We start from the raw sequence: 21,079 nt of genomic DNA, 5'->3' as shown, positions 1-21,079 counted from the left end.
AGTTTGTTCAGCCATTCCCCAATTGAAGGACATACCCTCCCTTTCCAGTTCTTTGCCACCACAAAAAGCACAGCTATAAATATTTTCGTACAAGTCTGTTTATCTATGATCTCTTTGGGGTACAAACCCAACAATGGTATGGCTGGATCAAAGGGCAGGCATTCTTTTATAGCCCTTTGAGCATAGTTCCAAATTGCCAGCCAGAATGGTTGGATCAGTTCACAACTCCACCAGCAATGCATCAATGTCCTAATTTTGCCACATCCCCTCCAGCATTCATTACTCTCCCCTTCTTTTATTTTAGCCAATCTGCTAGGTGTGAGGTGATACCTCAGAGTCGTTTTGATTTGCATTTCTCTAATTAGTAGAGATTTAGAACACTTTCTCATGTGCTTATTGATACTTTTGATTTCTTTACCTGAAAATTGCCTATTCATGTCTCTTGCCCATTTATCAGTTGGGGAATGGCTTGATTTTTTATACAATTGATTTAACTCCTTGTATATTTGAGTAATTAGACCCCTGTCAGAGTTTTTTGTTATAAAGATTTTTTCCCAATTCGTTGTTTCCCTTCTGATTTTGACTACATTGTTTTTGTTTGTACAAAAGCTTTTTAGCTTTATATAATCAAAACCATTTAAATTACATTTTGTAATTTTCTCTAACTCTTGCTTGGTTTTAAAATCTTTCCTTTCCCAGAGATCTGACAAGTATACTATTTTGTGTTCACTTAACTTATTTATAGTTTCCCTCTTTATATTCAAGTCATTCACCCATTCTGAATTTATCTTGGTGTAGGGTGTGAGATGTTGAGCTAAAGCTAATCTCTCCCATATTGTTTTCCAAATTTCCCAGCAGTTTTTGTCAAATAGTGGATTCATGTCCCAAAAGTTGGGCTCTTTGGGTTTATCATACACTGTCTTGCTGACGTCATTAACCCCAAGTCTATTCCACTGATCCTCCCTTCTGTCTCTTAGCCAGTACCATACCGTTTTGATGACCGCTGCTTTATAGTATAGTTTAATTCTGGTACTGCTAGGCCCCCTTCCTTCACATTTTTCTTAATTATTTCCCTTGATATTCTTGATCTTTTGTTATTCCAAATGAAATTTGTTATAGTTTTTCCTAATTCAGTAAAGAAGTTTGTTGGTAATTTGATAGGTATGGCGCTAAATATAGTGCTTTCTTTTTAATTAATATCTCCAATTTTATCTAGGTCTAGAACATGGTTATTTGTATGTTGCCTCCCCATTAGACTATGAACTTCTTGGGATCAAGGGCTGTCTTCTACCATTTTTTGTATCTCCAGTGCTTAGCAAAGTGCCTAACACATAATCTAACAAATGATTAATTGTCCCTTCTAGCACTTATAGAGATGTTCTTTCCTAGGAAGGCAAGATGCTGTGCTAGAAAGGACACTGGACATGGAGCTTTTTTTTTCTACTTTATTTACTTATTTATTTTTGAGGATTTTTCCATGTTTACATGACTCATTTTCTTTCCCTCCCCTCTTCCCTCCCACCTCCCAGAGCTGATAAGCAATTCCACTGGGTTGTACAAATGTTGTCACTTCATACCTATTTCCATATTATTCATTTTTGCTATAGAGTGATTTTTTAAAAGCCAGACTCCAAATCACATCCCCATATATACATGATAAGTGATGTCATATGCTTTGCTTTTCTCACCCACAGTTCTTTCTCTCAATGTGGATAGCATTCTTTTACATAAGTCCTTTGGGAGTGTCCTGGCTTGTTGCATGGCTACTGGTAGCAAGGCCCATTACATTGGATTTTCCCACAATGTTTTGCTTTCTGTATACAATGTTCTCCTGATTCTGCTCATTTCACTCCACATCAGTTCATGGAGGTCTTTCCAGTTCATATGGAAAGCCAACAGATCAAAAATCCTTACAGCACAATAGTATTCCATCACCATCATATACCACAATTGGTTCAGCCATTCCCCAATTGAGGGACATCCCCTCATTTTCTAATTTTTTTGCCACCATAAAGAGCGCATCTATGAATATTTTTGTGCATGTGTTTTTGGACATGGAGCTTCTGAAGAAGCTTCAGTTCAAATCCTGACTTTGCCACTTCACACTTTTGTGAGCTTAGTTAATTTGACCTCCTCGGCCTCAATTTCCTTACCTGTTCCATGAGGAAGGGTGTGGTCTTAATGATTTCCAAAGTCTCTTCCAGCTTTGGTTCTACTGTTTAGCTGCTTTTATCTTCATATCACTTCTGCCCACCCAACCACCTGGGCTAGTATTATATCCTCAGCATAGTAGACACATAACACATTGATCAATGGATTGGTATTTGGTGCCAATCTGATAGATTTGAGCGACCCTGAGAGTTGGCCTGAGGGTTCTGGATGCTTGGTGTACTCCCCTATTTGATCCCCAAATTCGCTTCTGAAGGGTGGAATCAACATTCCTTCTATAACTATCTGCTACGAAGCTGGGACATATGTGCTCATTTGCTAGTATTTTATGACAATTACATAAAGTCAATGCTGCATAATTCTTATTAATAGAAGAGAACACTGGTACAAAGCCCCAAATGGGAAGAAAAGAAATTCTACATTTGGCTTTGAAATCCATTTTGTGATTTTCTAAAATCCATTTTGTGATTTTCTAAAAGCAACTATACTGTGCTCCCCTAAATCTCCTCTAGGCTACATAGCCTCAGACCTTTCAGCTGATCCTCACAGGGTACAACCTTGAGAACCTTTACTGTTCTGGTGACACTCCTTTGGAGACTCCTCAGCTCATGAACATCTTTTCTAAAAGTGGTGCCCAGAATTCAAGATGATATTGTCTGCTCAGGGTGGAGTACTCTAGCACTATCACCTCCTTCACTCAGCCTAAGATTACATTTGCTTTCTTGGCTGCCATATACTGATGAGTCAAAGCTCCATTTCCTCAAAAGAGATATGAACATGCACTCCACTCCCTTCTTTGGCAAAGGTGGGGGACAGCAGGTATGAATGATGTATATGACGTTGCATTTAGTTGCTGTTGGTTAGTTTTGCTGAACTGGGTTTTAAATTTTTCAGTTCTTTGCTATAAGGGATGACTTTCTGGGAGAGAGATGGGAAGAGACATATTGGGAAATGTAGGTACCTTGAAAAGAAGATATCAATTACAGTTCAGCAACAAAAAAGGTTACTGTTTAGGTCTAGCCACTCAATCAGTTCCAAAATCACTACCTCTTTTTCCCTTTTCCAAAACAAAAGATTAGACCTCCATGGATCTTCACCCAAATACTTCCCCCTTCCCCCTGATACTACCCTCCTCAGGTTCCTGAATTTCCTCACATCTTCTTAAAACTTCTTAATATATGAAGCAACTCTGTCCTGTCTTCATCCCATATCTCCTGCCACAAACCATACACCACACACACACACACACACACACACACACACACACGCACGCACGCACGCACGCTCTTTTATCTATTTTTTTCTTCGAGTAGACCCTCCCAGAGCCATGTTCCAGGCATGAGGTCCAGATCACTAAGCCTCAGTGAAACTTATGTAGTCAACTTACCTCCTCACATTAGGATTATTCTGCTGCCACATATTTTGTGCAACTGTGCAGAGACATCTAAGGCCATGAGTTGTATTGTTCTTACTATTACTATTCATGTTTTCTTTCTTGGGCTCTGTCTGTGGTCAACTTCTGAGTATTTCACTTGCAAGTCTTTTTCAGCTACACTGGATGATTTGGGGCTTGATGAAGACTCAAAGGCAATTTTATCCTTCCCCCTACTTTTTCAGTTTCAAGTTCTTCTGGCTAGTGCAAACCCTGGCTTCCAGCCCAAAGCCACATCCAAAGTGGATTTGAAGTTCAAAAGCTGAACAACATAGCATAAAGTTCTACTCTTCCCCTAAAAGTTTTAAACACAGTGTAACTGATCACTCTTAAGAAAAAACAGTGAGGAAGTCTTTTTGGTTTGTTTAAAAATATTTTTAAAAATCATTTCCTTGATTTAAAATGCAAAAAGTACTCGGTGATGATATTTACTATATTTATTGTTTCACCTTTTATTTATAAATAATGTAAGTAAATAAGGAAACTATAGCGTACTAATCAACATCGAAATCCTCCTGTTGTTCCTTAATGCTTAAGGAAAAATATTACCTTATTTTTTAACTGCTTGAGTGTTTTAAACTTGGTCAACTAGATGTATTTCCAGGTTCTGAGACTCTATCAGTGAGGGCCTATTCAAGATGGAACTCCAAGTAGGACACCAGCACTGGAAGTAGAGTCTTTCCAGTCTGGCAGAATGTGTCAGAGCATTTGCAATATTAGGCTGGCCTGGTCTTTGAAAATCTAGGGTCACATCCATACCACATCACAATGAGGCCTCAGAGGGGGACCAGAGTGAATATAAGTCAATTTGTCCAGCTGATTTTTTTCCCCTGTTTTGTTAACCTAAGATCTAAAATGGAAACTTTAATAGCCAAAGGAAAGTCACAGTTAACTATGAGTTACACATTATAAAAACTGTCTAAGCTTTTAGCAGTTTAAGCAGCCTAGGCTTATTCTTCTGTCCTGAGGTTCTGGGGAGACTGAGAAGGAGCTAGAGCAGTGATTCTCAAAGTGGGTGTTACCGCCCCCTGGTGGGTGCTGCAGCAATCCAGGGGAGCAGTGATGGCCACAGGTGCATTTATCCTTCCTATTAATTGCTATTAAAATTTAAAAAAAATTAATTTCCAGGGGTGCTAAGTAATATTTTTTTGGAAAGGGGGCAGGAGGCCAAAAAAGTTTGGGAACCACTGAGCTAGAGAATGGCTGGGGTTAATGCTAGGCCCTGAACTGACCTGGAAGATAAGGGTGAGCTCGATAGCTTTTGTGAAATTGTTCAGGGTGTATGTGTATATAGGTCCTGATGGACTACACATATATATAGATGTTAACGGTTCAATTGTCGCGATTTGAGGAGCCTCCAGTTGGGTATTCCAGGGATTTGCGTTTGACCCCGTGCTGGTTAACATTTTTATCAAAAACTTGGACAATGGCATAGATGGGATGCTTATCAAATCTGTAAATACTAAACTGAAAGGGAGAACTGACACAATGGGGGATAGAGTGAAGATCTCAAAGTCTCTTGAGGAACAAATGTAAAATTTTATATTTGACTACAAAAAAAATCTACCCTGAGTACAAGATGGAGTTTTAAGGGTTTCAGACAGCACTCCTGAAAAAAGATCTCAAGGCTTGAATGGACTACAAGCCCAATGTGAATTAGCAGTGGAATGTGGAAGGCAAAAAAACCCTATTACAGCCTTGAGCTGCATTCCTTTTCTCCCAAGGATTATTTTAGACATCTGAATAAAATAAAACCTACTAAGGATTGATATGAGATTCCTCAGATGCCTAATGTGTATCACATGAACTACACAACATCCTAACTTTTAACTACGCTGGATGCCCAAGCCATACCTCTAATATAATGTCTTTTTGTGATATCACAATGTGACCACTCACATGACATACTGTCTCAAAACTAATCTTTTTTTTTTAACTCTTACTTTCTGTCTTAGAATCAATACTGTGTACTGGTTATAATGTAGAATAGAGGTAAGGGCCAGGAAAGAGGGGTTAAGTGACCTGCCTAGGTCACACAGCTAGGAAGTATCTGAGGCCAGATTTAAAACAGGACCTCTCATCTTTGGCCTGACTCTCAATCCACTGAGCCACCTAGGTGACCCTCACCAAAACAATCTTATCCATAACATGCTCATTCAAGATAAGAGTTTCTATGGCATGCCAATATTGTAAAGAGGCAGTATTGCACAATGGAGAGAGAGAGACGGGCTTAAAGCCACAAAGATGTAGCTTCAAAGCCACTCTCTGACACACGCACTGGCTATCACTGGGCAAGTCATTGGATCTTTCAGTGCTCTCAGTATCTCTGCCAAAAAAAAGTTCTCCCCAAATAGGGTCACGAAGAGTAAGACACAAATGAAATGACTCAACAACATAAGTTGTAGAGGAAGTATCTACTTGCATTGTTAGAGGGAGTTTTCCTACACAGAAATTCTCTACACCACTAACATCGTAAGTCCAGTTCCTTTCCCCATTAACATTCTGCTCTGATAGTTTCAAATACATTGAAAATTGAAACATGATCAAGAAAATAGTCATATTGAAAGGATATTTATCTCATTCTTATAAGTCCATTTAAACCCTGTCAATGAAACATATTCAATTTACTTCCAACTTGGTAAAAGATTCAAGACTGTCATGAGGAAGAATCCCACAAAAGGGACCTTATAATTGAAAAGTTATTCTGGAAACGAATGAGTAAGGAGTTTGGCCCTTTGCCCTGAATTATCTTTGATGAGCATATGAAAAATAAGATTGAAGGCTCTGAAGGTCATTAACTGGATTTGCATTATGTGCTATCAAGACAATGTTTTTAACCGATTCCAGAAATATCTATTACAAAGAAGGTATGTGGATTGGTCAGCAAACATTTGAAAACTAAGACCTGTGTGTGGAAAGGCTAGAAGTGTAAGAATAATGGCAAGGCAGAAAAGGACCAGGTTGTGAAGAGCTTTAACTGCCAAAGAGAAGACAATGTTTGATCCAAGAGATGTTGTTGCTGTTCATTCTTCATTTCTGAAGAGGGCCATTGACCTCACGGGGTGACATCTTGACTTGAGCATGAGTTGGATTGAAGTGAGGCAGATTGCACAAATTTGTCAGCCTCACTCTCTCTTCCAAAGTCATCTAAGTCCAGTGGCAAGACAAAAGTCAGGATAAATGGTGATGGCCTGGGATGCAGTAGATGACCTTCACATCTTCGATGTCTGACCAAACTCTAAGTGCTCCACAGCCTCTTCTATAGCTGCCTTCATGGCCCCTGGAATAAATTGTTCTCAACACATTCAACTGGAGGAAGGCTTCACACGCTTGGGGTAGACATCCTCCTACCTCACCAATTAGTTTGAGGCTTATCTGTCACAAAGGTGCACATGGAACAGGTTCTTGGAGCCATAAGTGAGAGTTGGGTGACAGGTGAACACCAAAGGTAGATGAGTAGCCCTGAAAAGTGCTAGGCAAACCTTCCCACCAGAGGTGCTAGTCCTTCTAGAACACCGCATACATCCCTAGAGATAATAGGGAGCTAAAGGAGTTCATATCATGAGTGGGGAAGAGATTGGAATAGTCTGGTGTATGCTTTAGACTTTGGAAGCTGAGTTGAGGATGGAATGAGAAGGGAACTGAAGCAGGGAGGCCAATTAGAAAGCTACTACAATATTCCAGGTGAGAGAAGATAAGAGCTTAGAATCCAGAGAAATCATTTGCACATGGTTATTTGCGTGAGAGAGATGTTTTGAAGGTAGAAATGACAACATTTGTTAACAAATTGGATGTCAAGGGTGACATCTCTGTGTGAGATAGTATAGAGGGGGAAGAAAAGAAGGCCCAGGACAGAACCATGGAGGATACCCATAGTTAGTGAATGAGATAGAGATGAAAAAAAACAATAAAAGAGACTGGAGAAGAATCAGACAGATAGGAAAAGACTAAAGAGAGAGAGAGCAACACAGTGCCACAAAACCCAGACCTGAGAGAACATCCAAGAGAATGTGAACAGCAAATTACTCAAATATACAAGGAGTTAAAGCAATTGTATAAAAAAATCAAGCCATTCCCCAATTGATAAATGGGCAAGAGACATGAATAGGCAATTTTCAGGTAAAGAAATCAAAACTATCAATAAGCACATGAGAAAGTGTTCTAAATCTCTAATAATTGGAGAAATGCAAATCAAAGCGACTCTGAGGTATCACCTCACACCTAGCAGATTGGCTAAAATGAAAGAAGGGGAGAGTAATGAATGCTGGAGGGGATGTGGCAAAATTGGGACATTGATGCATTGTTGGTGGAGTTGTGAACTGATCCAACCATTCTGGCTGGCAATTTGGAACTATGCTCAAAGGGCTATAAAAGAATGCCTGCCCTTTGATCCAGCCATACCATTGTTGGGTTTGTACCCCAAAGAGATCATAGATAAACAGACTTGTACGAAAATATTTATAGCTGTGCTTTTTGTGGTGGCAACAAATTGGAAAAGGAGGGTATGTCCTTCAATTGGGGAATGGCTGAACAAACTGTGGTATATGCTGGTGATGGAATACTATTGCGCTCAAAGGAATAATAAATTGGAGGAGTTCCAGGTGAACTGGAAAGACCTCCAGGAACTGATGCAGAGCGAAAGGAGCAGAGCCAGAAGAACACTGTACACAGAGACTGATACACTATGGTAAAATCGAATGTAATGGACTTCTGTACCAGCAGCAATGCAATGACACAGGACAGCTCTGAGGGATTTATGGTAAAGAAAGCTACCCACATTCAGAGGAAGAACTGCAGGAGAGGAAACATATAAGAAAAACAACTGCTTGAACGCATGGGTTGGGGTGGACATGATTGGGGATGTAGACTCGAAACCACCACACCAATGCAACTAACAACAATTTGGAAATAGGTTTTGATCAATGACACATGATAAAACCAGTGGAAATGTGCGTTGGCTATGGGGGGAGGGTGCAGGGGGTGAAGGGGAAAGTAGGAGCATGAATCATGTAACTATGTTAAAAACGAATATTAATAAATGTTTTTAAAAAAATGTGAACAGCAGTACCAAGTCCTGAAGAAGGGTCAAAGAAAGATGAGGAGTAAGTGAGAGGGCTATTAGGTTTGACAATTAAGAGGTCACCAGCAACTCAGGAAAAAGCAGTTTCACTTGAACCCACGTGGAACCCAGATTGCAGAGGGTTTAGAAGACAGTAAGAGGAGAAGAATTAAAGGAATTGGGTTCAGATTCTTTCTCTTGTTTGCCTCACCATTGCCTCTTGTTTTCCCTGGATGCCTTCAAGATTTAGATAAAATCTTATTGTGGAAAATGGGAGAGGGAAGTGAGGAGGTAGGAGTAGGAATAGAATGATTGCCTTAATGTAGTGAGGACCTGGTTAAGAATAGAATCATAAGTGTGTAGGGGATCCATTTAGCACCATTTTGTGATTTCCTCTAGTTCTATTCAGCAGCATGTGAATAGATATAAAAGAGGTAAATGGGTAGCTGACCACTTTCCAGCACTGTGCCTGAAATGCTCTCCCTCTTCTATGTCCTACAAAAATGTCCATGTCTCTTTCATCCTTAAAATTCATTTGTTTCTACTGTCTCCATTAGCTCTCCTTTCTGGAGAGAGCATAGAGACAGGAGATGATATGTCAAGTGCAAAGTGGTTCTTCTCCTTGTCAAGGTCAACCCCCCTACAAGCATCCTTGATCCTATCCCTTTCCAGGGCTGGAATTTGGCAAGGCATGATCATTAATAGGGCAAGGGATTTGAGATTAGAGTATAAAGCTGAGTTGGTTCATCAAGGGATGGATATAGAGAAGGGAGGAGAAGTAGCTTGTGCAAGAGTAATGGCCTGGGAAAGAACTGAGGGGTAGAAGGAAGAGCCAACTTGCAAAAAGGTAAAGGGAATGGAAGTCACAAGGAGAACAGAGAATAGGATTAGTGATTCTAAGGCACAGAGAAAGAAGGAATGATAAAAGATTATGGTCAGATAAAGGAATTTTGAGGTTTGGCCCAAGGAAGTAGAATACATATAAGTGATGGCAAGATAATAACAATAAATAATAGCTAACGTATATGAAAGAAAGTGCAGTCAATAATGGAAAAGAAGGTGAGAAGCAATGTTGTGTGGAAGAAGCAAGGTTTCAGTGAGTGCCAGAAGATGGAAGAAGTGAGAAAGGGAGGGGTTTAAGATGAAAGGTGGTTTGTTAGTTATGGAATAGGCATTTTAGGGGTCAACACTGGCATGGCAGGGTTAAGGTAAATGAGAATAAGAGAATAGGTAGCTGGGGATAGGAAATTTGGTTTGTAGATCAGCAACTGGCAGTTCAGGATCACTGACATGGGTATGGCAGCCATAGAGGAGTAATTCTAGGGAGAGTCTTAGTATTTGGAAATATGTCCATGAAGAAGGAATATGATTGGAATGTTTGGGATATCTCCTTTGAATGCAACCTCATGACAGGCAGTCAGTGATATTGTACCCAGAAAGCCCTGCTGATAGCAGGTAGGAACAGAAAGAAGTGTGAGAGCTGGAGCAGGAGATGGTGGAACTTTGGAGTTAGATTTGGCCTTCTCAGATCATGGAAATCAAGCCCTAGTTAGTTCCTCTTTCCATCAGGGCAAATGATCCCAGAGAAAGGCTATCATGTTATTTTCTAATTTTGTCTTTTCCTTAAGTCTAAGACTACTGTGATAATTAAATTCCAACTACATCACTTCAAAGTTAGCTTCCTGATTTCCACTGACACTTAGCCAAACAAACAACAGTGCTATGTTCTTTTATAAGATTAGTCCATTGCAATTACAGACACAATTTCTGAAAAGTACTTAAATCCTGAAAGTGAGAAAACACATGGTATTTCATCCCATCTGCTCCAATGTTAGAAATTTCCTTGACTATTAATTTTCTCTGTAAACTCATTAAAGCCCTAAAGCAGTGATGGGCAAACTACGGCTCGTGGGCCAGATGTAGTGGTGGGGTGGTGGGGGTGGTGGTGCCCTGAAATGTTCTGTCTGGCAGCATGACATTATTCCTAATCTGACGAAACTTCAAAAGAGTTGCTTTAGAAACAGACTGACAAATGAGCATTTCCTTTCCTTTGGCCCCCTCTTTAAAAAGTTTGCCCATCACTGCCCTAAAGCATTAAGCTGACTTGTTCAATGTGGTAGGGAGGATCACTGACTGCATATCAGACTTTATGCAAAATTCTATCAAGAGTTCTGAGAGTTCTTTGAAATGGTGAATAACTTCCTAAAAATCTGGTTGCTAAATAACAAGTAGTGGTACAGTGGAGAGTGTTCAATTTAGAGTCAGGGAGACCCAAGTTAAAATCCACCTGCAGGGGGGCAGCTAGGTGGCTCAGTGGATTGAGAGCTAGATGGGAGGTCCTAAGTTCAAATCTGGCCTCAAGATACTTCCTAGCTGTGTGACCCTGGGCAAGTCACTTAACCCCCACTGTCTAACTCAATGCTCTTCTGCCTTTGAACCAATACACAGTATTGATTCAAAGATGGAAGGTTAGGGTTAAAAAAAATCCACCTGCAGATACCCGCAAGTTGTATGATACTGGGAAAATCACCCAATTCTGTCTCACTTTCCGCATCTGTGAAATGGGGTTAATGATAGCAACTACTTTACAGGGTTATTAAATGTGAGGACCAAATGAGAAGATGCATATAAGGTACTTTTTAAACTGTAAAGAATTATATGTGTTATTATTATTATTATAATCCAAATGTTGCATCTTCAAAATTATAATCTCTAAAGTCTCCTCTAGCAATAAATTTCATGATCCTGTTAGCTGACTATAATTAGACTTAAAATACTGTAAAAAATGACCAAAATGTTTATAATAATATTACTAAAGTTGATGTTCTGAAGGTAGTAACATATGTTATGCTGCCTAGAGGACAGGATCCACGATCTGAAAAATATCTAATGTACTGTGGCCACTATATGTACAGTAGGATCTCATTTTATGTGTCCAATACATTCCAAGACCCTTCATGTAAGTTGAAAATCATATATAATAGCAAACCCCATTATTTATTAAGTATTTCTTTATACAAACATGCCTAGCTACTTTACTAGTTTTCTTAGGCTTCTCAGAGCTACCAGCATCACTACTCTTATACTTTGGGGCCATTATTAATAACTAAATCACATTAATGAAACAAGAGAAGCACTACTCTGACACAGACATGATTTGTTATAAGTGAAAACTCTGACAAAGACTGATGCAAGAGCTAATATTTGGTGCAAAACTATGCGATGACTCACACTTCTCAGAGAGAGAATGAGCATGAATCAAGGGAAAATGGAGGAGATTTAGCAGTAATTAAAATTTGTTATTTTATGTATTTTCCTGCCTTTATATTTTTCTATTACCAGTCATGTAGACATGAATTTGCAAGGGCTGTGTTTGTGTAAAACAATGTCCTACTTTAGAGTAACATGTTGGTTCAGACCTATGACTTCACTTAAATAGGCAACTCCCAGTGAATGCTAATGTTAATTAGTATATTATTTGCATTTTTCCTATATGTCGAAATACACCAAGAGTGGGCCTAGAGAGTTCCTATAAGAGGAGGGACTAGGGGGAAGGAAAAGCAGGAAAGGTGAGGCAGGAAGTGCTAAGAAGTATCCTTTTACCTTTTCAGTGTAGACTATCAAGTAGCCAAACTTAGAAAATATAGCACTATGTATCTCTCACTATTTTATAATATACACAAAAATACGTCTCTCTCCATATATGTGTATGTATCATACATATATGCATATATTATATATAGATATGTAATGTGTATAGATACACAAAATTTACTCTGTAGTAATTTACTCAACAATAGCTTACTATTTGTAATTTCCTATTTATTATAGTAAAGGTAATTTACTATTACACCTAATTTACTCTGTAATAAATAGTAAATTATTTGTGTGTAGAAATAAACACATGCATATATAAGCATATATGTGCATACATGTATAATTTATGTGTGTGTGTGTGTGTGCCACACACATACACACATATTTAATTCCATTTCTTTGCAAATCAGTCAAAACCAAATAACATTGATCTGACCTTTAAGAGTTCTTTGTTAAGCAGTGGTAAATCATAGAAAGATCTTGAAGAAACAGTCACCAACATCTCTGAGTGGCATTCAGGAGACTTTTTTGGAAAACCACATAGGAACATACATGTAAATATCAATGACGACTCTAACCCTGTAATCATGAGCATAAATGCTGTCAGAAAAAAAACGATTTCTACCTGAAGTGGCTCACCAAGTAGGGGAGCTATGTTTTCTACAGAATATTCTTGTTGTTAGTAAGCAGAACATAAGTTAATTTGGAGAAAAATTCAAGTGTATTTGTTTCTAGATGGTAAAAGTCTTACTATTATTATCAAAGGTACTCCTGTCAGGAGTAACTACATAATTGTGGGATTCAGCTTCCACTCTGGCACACAGTACCAATCACTTTAGATCAAAGGAAAATTTAAATGGTTTCATTTAAAGATTTTTGAAACTCAAATTCAGGTGTCACATTTACTACTCATTAAAAATTAAACCACTTATTTTAAAAGAAAAAAACTAAGTGCTGTAGAATTTAAATCTATTTTCCTGCTAGCCTTTTCCCCAAGCCAACAAGTTGAAAAATACCACTTCTTTCCTTGATGGATGGTTCTGATTAGTCAAAGAATTACACAAATTTTATGAAGTAAAAATGATTATTCTGGAGATCAATTCAAACCATAAAAGGTGCCTTAAAAATAAATAAATGAAACGGGCACCTGTTGATTCTAGTTTTCCAATTTGGCTTTTCCCCCAAAACGAATCAGAGACAACTGCGTATGAGGGGCCCAAGTGGATGCCTAGGACCTATAACAGGGCAGGTGGCAAATATAAAGAAACTAACTTCAGAAGAATTTTAGAAGGGCAAATTAAGAGAGAAATACCAAATGGGGGTCCATGAAATTGAATCAGGTGCCAAAGGAGTAGAAAACATTTGGAAACTATCACCATACTTCTCTTTTCCCCTAAAAACTTCCCTAGCTATCACCATGAGCACAACCTTGGATCTGATTGGAGTCTGCTCTTTTCCTCAAAGTAAGTAGAATCCATGGAAAGTTTATTTCCAATCCCTATGGACATGAAACTCAAATTTGGAACCTCACCAATAGGCTTTTATTTGGAAGAAGGGCAGGGAAAGGAAAGTGCATCAAATGGGAAGTGCCTACATTTCCATATCACTTCCACATAGAACCCCTTTCATCTCCAGGTTTTAGTGCTTTATCAAAATGAAACACAATGGCTGAGGTGATCAGATCTTTTACCAACTAGGTGAAACCAAAGGCTATTTGGCTCCAGTTCTTGTGAAAAGTCATATTGTTCAAGTCTGGACTATCCTGTATTCAACCACAAAGCCACTTTCACTGGGACTCTTACCGTGAGAAACAAAATGACAAACTAAGTAAAACCCCAAGTAAGAACTTTGCTAAACTGGAAGTAAATGACCTGGAAAACACACCAAGGTCACTAATTCCAATTTAATTAACTCTACAGACTTCTTAAATAAATGAACTTTTGATGTGAATGGGGAATCTTTCAGAGTCCTGATAATAAAGGCCTTATTAGTCTGCTCTTCAGTTGGACAGAATTCTCCATAGAACATATGAATATCTCTCCTGTGTGGTTGAGAGGAACAAAATTATGATGAATATAGATTTCAAATACAGTACACGCTAGAATATGATAAGCAGACAAAGAACACAAAATGCTGGGAAGTCCAATGATGGAGGATCACCTTTAATGGGGGTAATTTTAGAATTGCTAGAAACTGATTAAATTCCTCATCAGTTTTCAAATAGAACAGGTTTTACTTTTTTTCCCTCTTCTTTCATAATAAATGATGTAGAAAAGACAAATTATAGAAAATATCTCAATGGCCTAAAGAAAAACCGCCACTACTATAAGGTTCTTCCAATGGTTTTCAAACCTTCACTTAGGCACTAAGAAGAACAACATTCCTTAGATGAGGCTACCAAATGTGTATCCTTTCCTGGACCTATTAGGGATATGTTTAGAGAATGATTCATTAATCCCTGGCTGTAAAAAGATACCTTCGAAGTCACCAACTCATAGTAAATATATATAATAGCATACCTCCATAGGAGTCACATTGCACCAGGTCCCCAAACCTTTTGTGGGAAAGAACTATTTTCAATTTTCCTGATGCCTAGATTTGTGGGTGGGGAGGTGAGAACCTAAAGAACCAATGAGGCACCTAGAAGGACTCTCTTTAAATAGACCAAGGGAGGGGTGCTATTTGATGACTTACTCCCAGATAGGTATCTTGACCAGAGGGTGTGGTCAAGATCAAGCAATTGGTGACAACAGACTTGGAAAAGGACTCTTGAAATCACTCTACAGCAATATACAAACAAGCTTCTAGCTTGACTGGCAGATCCTGCTCTCCTGGCTGAGGACAGCGGAATTTCAGTCTGGATAACAGGAAGAAAGAATCAGGCCCCTTCTCCCAAGTGTCAAGCAAGCCATGTTCTAATTCAGATGACTGACAGGTCCAAAGTAAAGATACCCAATTATATCACACATTATCATTCAAAGAAAACCCAAACAAACCAAGAGAAAAGTTCACCTGGGGAGATGGCAGCACAGGGGGCTGGCTATTTCTTAAAGAGTTCGTCATCATTAAATATTAATTGCAAGCTCACTAAGCATACTACAGTATGCAAGCTTTGAGAAGGGAAACACAGTACAAAGGTGAATCCAGACATCTGGTGGCAGACATCCAGACATATGGTAGGCAGAGTGAAAGGAAAGCCAGGGGATCCAGGTTTGAAAACTCTCTCTACTACGTACTGCCTATGGGACTTGGGGCAAATCATTTCTCCTTTCTAGGTCTGTCTTCATCTTTGAAGCAAAGGGGTTGGTTATAATAATCAGTTATTTGGGTCCAAAGAAAGCAGGGTATAGTGGAAAAGAGTGCTAGCTTTTGAATCAGAGGTTCTGAGTTAAAATTCTGCCCATCACTTACTACTTGTCAAGTGCCCATCACTTGACATCTTTAGGCTTCAGGTTCTTCTTTGGTAAAATGAGAGAGTTGGAGTCAATGACATCTAAGGTTCCTGCCAGGCTTGAATCTGAGTCTAGAATCCTATGATCTCCAGTATTCCTTTGAGTTCTAAACCCAAGAATAGGATTTTCTACGAAGACATATCTTGCTACAACAGGCAAACCAAACTAGATATGTGGGCATAAATGCGCATGTATAAATGGGGCTTTAAAAATAAGATGCAGACAAGGATTTCCCAAACGTGGAATCTGGAGAGTATTTCAAGGATGTTGTGGCAACCAGAGACACAGAGCTACAAATAGCTATTTGGTAACTGGAGACACATTTAAAACAAAATGTAGGGGACTTTGGGGGAGGGGGGCACTATTAGGGGAAAAACTAGGGCTAACAAATTTGAGAATCAGTGACTTTAGAAGACACACACAAATTAAAATGTCTTTGATCAACACTGAAGATGGATAATGTAGGAAACTGGTCCAGTGGAAAGAGCTCTGAACTTGGAATCACGGAGACTGAGTTTGAATCCCAGTTCTTCCATTTACTGCTTGTGTGACCGTGGACAAATTCCTGAATATCTCTGGGCCTCCATGTCATCATCTATAAAAAAGAGTGGGGTTCTGCTACATAGCCTCCAGGATCCTCTCCAGCTAGCTCCAGCTCTGTGATCTGATGAAGGGTACAGGGGAGACTGCTGTGGAGATCTTCAGCTTTTGTAACTTGCTGACCTCACACATGTAACTTTCCAGGCAGAGGGATATATTTGCAAGGTGCTTCAGGGCGATTCTATTCAACTAATCTATTTTAAGGGTCTCTTATGTGCCTGGTACAGTGCTAGGGGCTGGGGATACAACGCCAATAAAAACAAAGCAGTCCCATCCCTCAAAGAGCTTACCTTCTGCTAGGTGGGTAGAATATGTACAGATAAATTGGATTATAGAGTTAGATGTGGAAGGGACCTTGGAGGTCATCTGATACAACCTCTTCATTTTACAGAAGGTGAAACTAAGACCCAGATATGTTAAGTGACTACCAAGGGTCACTCAGGTATTATTATAGTAAGTTCAAGATCTGAGCTTTGAATTTAGCTCTTTTGACTCCAAAATACAAGCTTCCTTTGACTACATAGTATCATGCCTTCCCATAATAAATTAAATACAAAACAATTCGATGAGAAAGTAAACATTAATAACTGGGGAAATCAGGAAAGTGAATAATTCAGGAGGAAAGGGAAAAGGATAGGCAAAGTAAGAAGTAGGTAAGACAAAGAAAAGATGAAGAAGAAAGGGGAAATGAGAGAGTGGAAGAGCACAAGGTTGAAAAGGCAGAAGGGTAACAATAGCCAGACAAACAATGTTAAAGAATCCGAGATTATCTAATCCAATCCCTTCATTTTACAGAAGCAAAAACAACAGACCTAAAGAGAAGGGTCTTGCCCACAGTCAGAACAGAGCTATTCTGTTTTAAAAAATCACTAATACAAAGGATGGGTAAGCATCCTTACAGGAAATCAAAATCCAACTCACTGGAGGGAGGAGAGATAGAGAAAAATCACCACAATTTCCTCCATTATCCATTTTTGGGACTTTTGTTGTTGAAATGTATAGCCAAATTTTACTGCAATTTATACTGGGGAATAACAATAACAATAGCTGGCATTTATATAGCACTTTAAGGTTGACAAAACACTTTACATAGGTTATCAACCCTGGGAGGTATTTCTGTTTAAAAGATTAAGAAACTGAGTCTGAGAGAAGCTGAGTGACCTGCCCAAAGTCACAAAGATACCAAGTGAACAAGGTAGGATATGACCTCATGTCTTCCTGACTCCAAGTCCAGCACTCTTAGCCACTTCACTGCCTGACTGCTTATATATTAACAAGAATTCACATTTAAATACTTAAGGCTTACAAAGTGCTTTCATAGATTTAAAAACAAATATTGGCAGATGATCATTTTTCTCCTCTGATAAATAGGAGAAGTAGACTAAATGACCTCTAAGGTCCCCTTCCATCTCTTGGGTGGCTATGACCTCATTAGGCAGTTTTGTAAAACACATGGCCCTAACAAATGAAGAAAGGAATGCAGCCACTAGGAGACATGCAGTCTTTCATTCCCACAATTAGCAATGCTATCTATATAGCATCTCTGTAAGAGGTAGAATTATCAACCCTATTTTATAGAAATGGAAACAGGAGCTAGGGTGAAGAGGTTTGCCTAATATCACGAAATAAGTTGGCGACACATTAGAATTCAGACCTCTCAAATGTCTGTCCACCCTCTCTCTTTAATAATGATGGACTATGAGACTGATATACTGTGGTAAAATCGAATGTAATGGACTTCTGTACTAGCAGCAATGCAATGACACAGGACAGTTCTGAGGGATTTATGGAAAAGAACAGTACCCACATTCAGAGGAAGAACTGCAGGAGTGGAAACACAGAAGAAAAACAACTCCTTGAAAAATGGGTTGATGAGGGCATGATTGGGGATCGAAAGTACCACACCAATGCAACTATCAACAATTTGGAAATAGGTCTTGATTAATGACACATGTTAAAACCAGTGGAAATGCATATCGGCCAGAGGGGGGAGGTCAGGGGGTGAAGGGGAAAGTAAGAACATAAATCATGTAACCATGTTAACTTTTCTAAAATATAAATATTAATAAATGTTTAAAATTTAAAAAAAATAACGATGGACTATGCCCTCAAAGGGTGAGGTGTGCCAGTGGAGGAAACATTGCCTGTCTTGACGGTCAGCAACCATCTGAAAACGAGTATACAAACAGCTTCCCACCTTCCAGGAGTGTTCCCTGGGCATATCAGCATGCCCCAGTGTACCATGTGCACACGAGGAACATTAAGGAGACCATGGGACATTAAGATAAAGTTATCAGACAGCTACAAACAGCAGCCCAAATCTGAACTTTTCTTGATCATTAAGTCTCTCTGGCATGCTACTGATCACTGAAGGGCACCATATTAATGGTCTTTCCACCAATGAAGATCAGGCAAAACCAAACACAACTCTTAGAGTACTATTAATTTTTCAGGATTTTTCATTGTTTCTTTTTTTTTCAGCTCGGGAGAAATAATGGCTGGGATATTTAAGGGAACAAAACCCCAAAGCATGTGTGCGCACACACCATCCTAACTTCTTTCCTCTGATAGAGTCTACTGATCATGGATTCTACTGAAAAATAAGATTCATGCATTATTACTTGCTTTTTCACAGTTATACTGACAATTTTAAGAGTAAAGATGGATTGGATGTGGTTTACTGTTCAGATGGAAGAAATTAAGAGGTCAGATGAAGCTAGATCAGCTGACTATTGAGTGAGGAAGGGCCTTTTTCTAGGAGGAAGCATCTGTGAGCCATGTGACCCACGTAGAACATTTACAATAAAGCAGGGGGAAAGTGTCACCATTTTTCATAATCATTGATCTTAATGAGGCCATGTCTTCTATTTTCAGATCCTTTAAAAATGAAAAGTAATCACTTGATTACCTTAACTTCTTTTATTGATAGAAAAATGAAGGTCCAAAGATGACCTATTTAACAACAACTTAGAACCATGACAGTCTTTGCTCCCAAATCTTGAACTCTCAAGTGTGTTTCTGTTCCAGGTTTAAAAGTCATTTCATACCAGGCTTCCAGTCATCAAAATTTGGCTTTACCAAAATCTGAGGCAGTTACTTACTTGAATAAGGTGCACACCATTCTCTTTTCCAATCTTCTGTTCAATAGTCTGCACACAGGAATTGCATGTCATACCTTCCACTGCAATGGTGACAGAATTCACCCCCATAACTGTATCCATTCTGTTTTTCTTCACATTCCTATTTATTTTTTAAAGAAAAAAGGAAAAGACTTTAACAGCAGTGGAAATGAGTATTCCTCTGTTCCTATGGAACTGTACTAGTAGTAAAGTAGATAAAAATTACTTTTTAAAAACATGCCGACAACTTTTCTTCAACCTTGATGAGTAGGCAAAAAGTCATTTCCAAAGCAAGACTTCACTATACTTGAATGAATATGACACTAAGAGATAACTTAGGGTATTTTCAAGACAACAAAAACAAAATTCCTTAGTTATTCCAGCTTATTCTCTCCTTCTTACCTGAATTTCTCACAGAAAAACATCCAGTTAATACTACTGCACCAAATTGTTTTCAACTTTGGAGCCTTTTCTTTTAATTACCAAATCGCTAAAATACAGTAATTCAATTCCATTCAAGAAGCATTTATCAAACATGAACTATATAGGCTAGGCACTGATACAAAGACAAAATTCAAAAAGCTCCTGTCCCCATGGACTTTACAATTTAAAAAGACAAAGGCAGTAGGACTAGAAGGAAAAGAAATGACAAAGAAGCATATTTCTACAGATCTTTGTTTACATACCATTGTGCAAGTGGTATGATCAGACACATTGGAAGCAAGCCTAAGAAATGTGTCAGGAAAAATAATGGGCTTTTCCCAATGCATGTCTGTAGGCAACTTTGAGAGGAACCCTGCATTACTCATGTTTGGGTCCCATGATTTTGTGTAACTCTGAAGCTGCTAATTAAAGCAAATTTTTCTAGTTTATAAGGAAGAACAGGTTAGGTAGATACAGGGAGATTGTGCAAGTACTTGGAAAGACTTCAGTTATATAGAGAATAATAAGCTTTGTAGAAAAGGGAGGGGAGGAATTTTGAACTAAAAAAGGATAAAAGGGAAATGGCGATGATGGGAAAAAAGTAGGAAATGAATTACTAAGATATTATCATGCCCAGCATGAGATGGCAATAATAGAGAAAGCCAAAATCCAATGGTACAAATTTAGCATTCACTGATAGAATTTACTTGGTTTGAACTTAGAATCTGTATTCATGGGACTGTAAGCAAACCTAAGAATGAAGACCGTCCTAATAAGAACTACCATAGACCACCTCAACTCTGACTTGAAATCACCAAGCGGGTGCTAATTCGAATGATCTCCCCAACATGTGACAGGGTGTCTAAATATTTTAGAGCTCTACTTTCTCAGATGGTACAAAGTAAGAGTGATTCCAAAGACTGCTCTCTTTGGTCAATCTGATCATCAACTTAAACCCTGGCAAGGTTTTACAGCAATCTTCAGCTAAACCATGACCACTGCAAAGCCTGAAGGTACACTACCCAGAGTGCTAGAGCTCAGCAACTTCGTATCTATGGAGCATCTTTGTTTAAGGACCTTCCATGAATCTGTTTCATGGATTTGGAAGAATGACTAGCTTCCTGGGGGCATTTTAACTAGTCCATGCTAAAATAGATGTGCTTCAAGAAAGGCTAGCCCTTTGCTCTCAGATATGGGCATGGCTGTATATCAAATAACTTGCTCAAAA

The 21,079-nt window shown here is 38.8% G+C and overlaps 1 protein-coding gene across 1 annotated transcript in view; it reads right to left on the bottom strand.

Moving 5' to 3' along the window:
- Nucleotides 1-19,530, bottom strand: part of ATP7A (ATPase copper transporting alpha) — a 56,271-nt gene extending 36,741 nt beyond the window's left edge. The window contains exon 1 of the mRNA XM_044682803.1: nucleotides 19,411-19,530. Within this exon, the coding sequence (XP_044538738.1) occupies nucleotides 19,411-19,530 (120 nt within the window). The remainder of the gene's footprint in view (nucleotides 1-19,410) is intronic.
- Between the last annotated feature and the right edge of the window lie 1,549 nt (nucleotides 19,531-21,079).

Source organism: Gracilinanus agilis, chromosome X (genome assembly GCF_016433145.1).
Source record: "Gracilinanus agilis isolate LMUSP501 chromosome X, AgileGrace, whole genome shotgun sequence".
Classification (NCBI taxonomy): domain Eukaryota; kingdom Metazoa; phylum Chordata; class Mammalia; order Didelphimorphia; family Didelphidae; genus Gracilinanus; species Gracilinanus agilis.
Note: the sequence above shows the minus strand (reverse complement) of the source record. Positions and strands in the feature narration are given on the sequence as shown.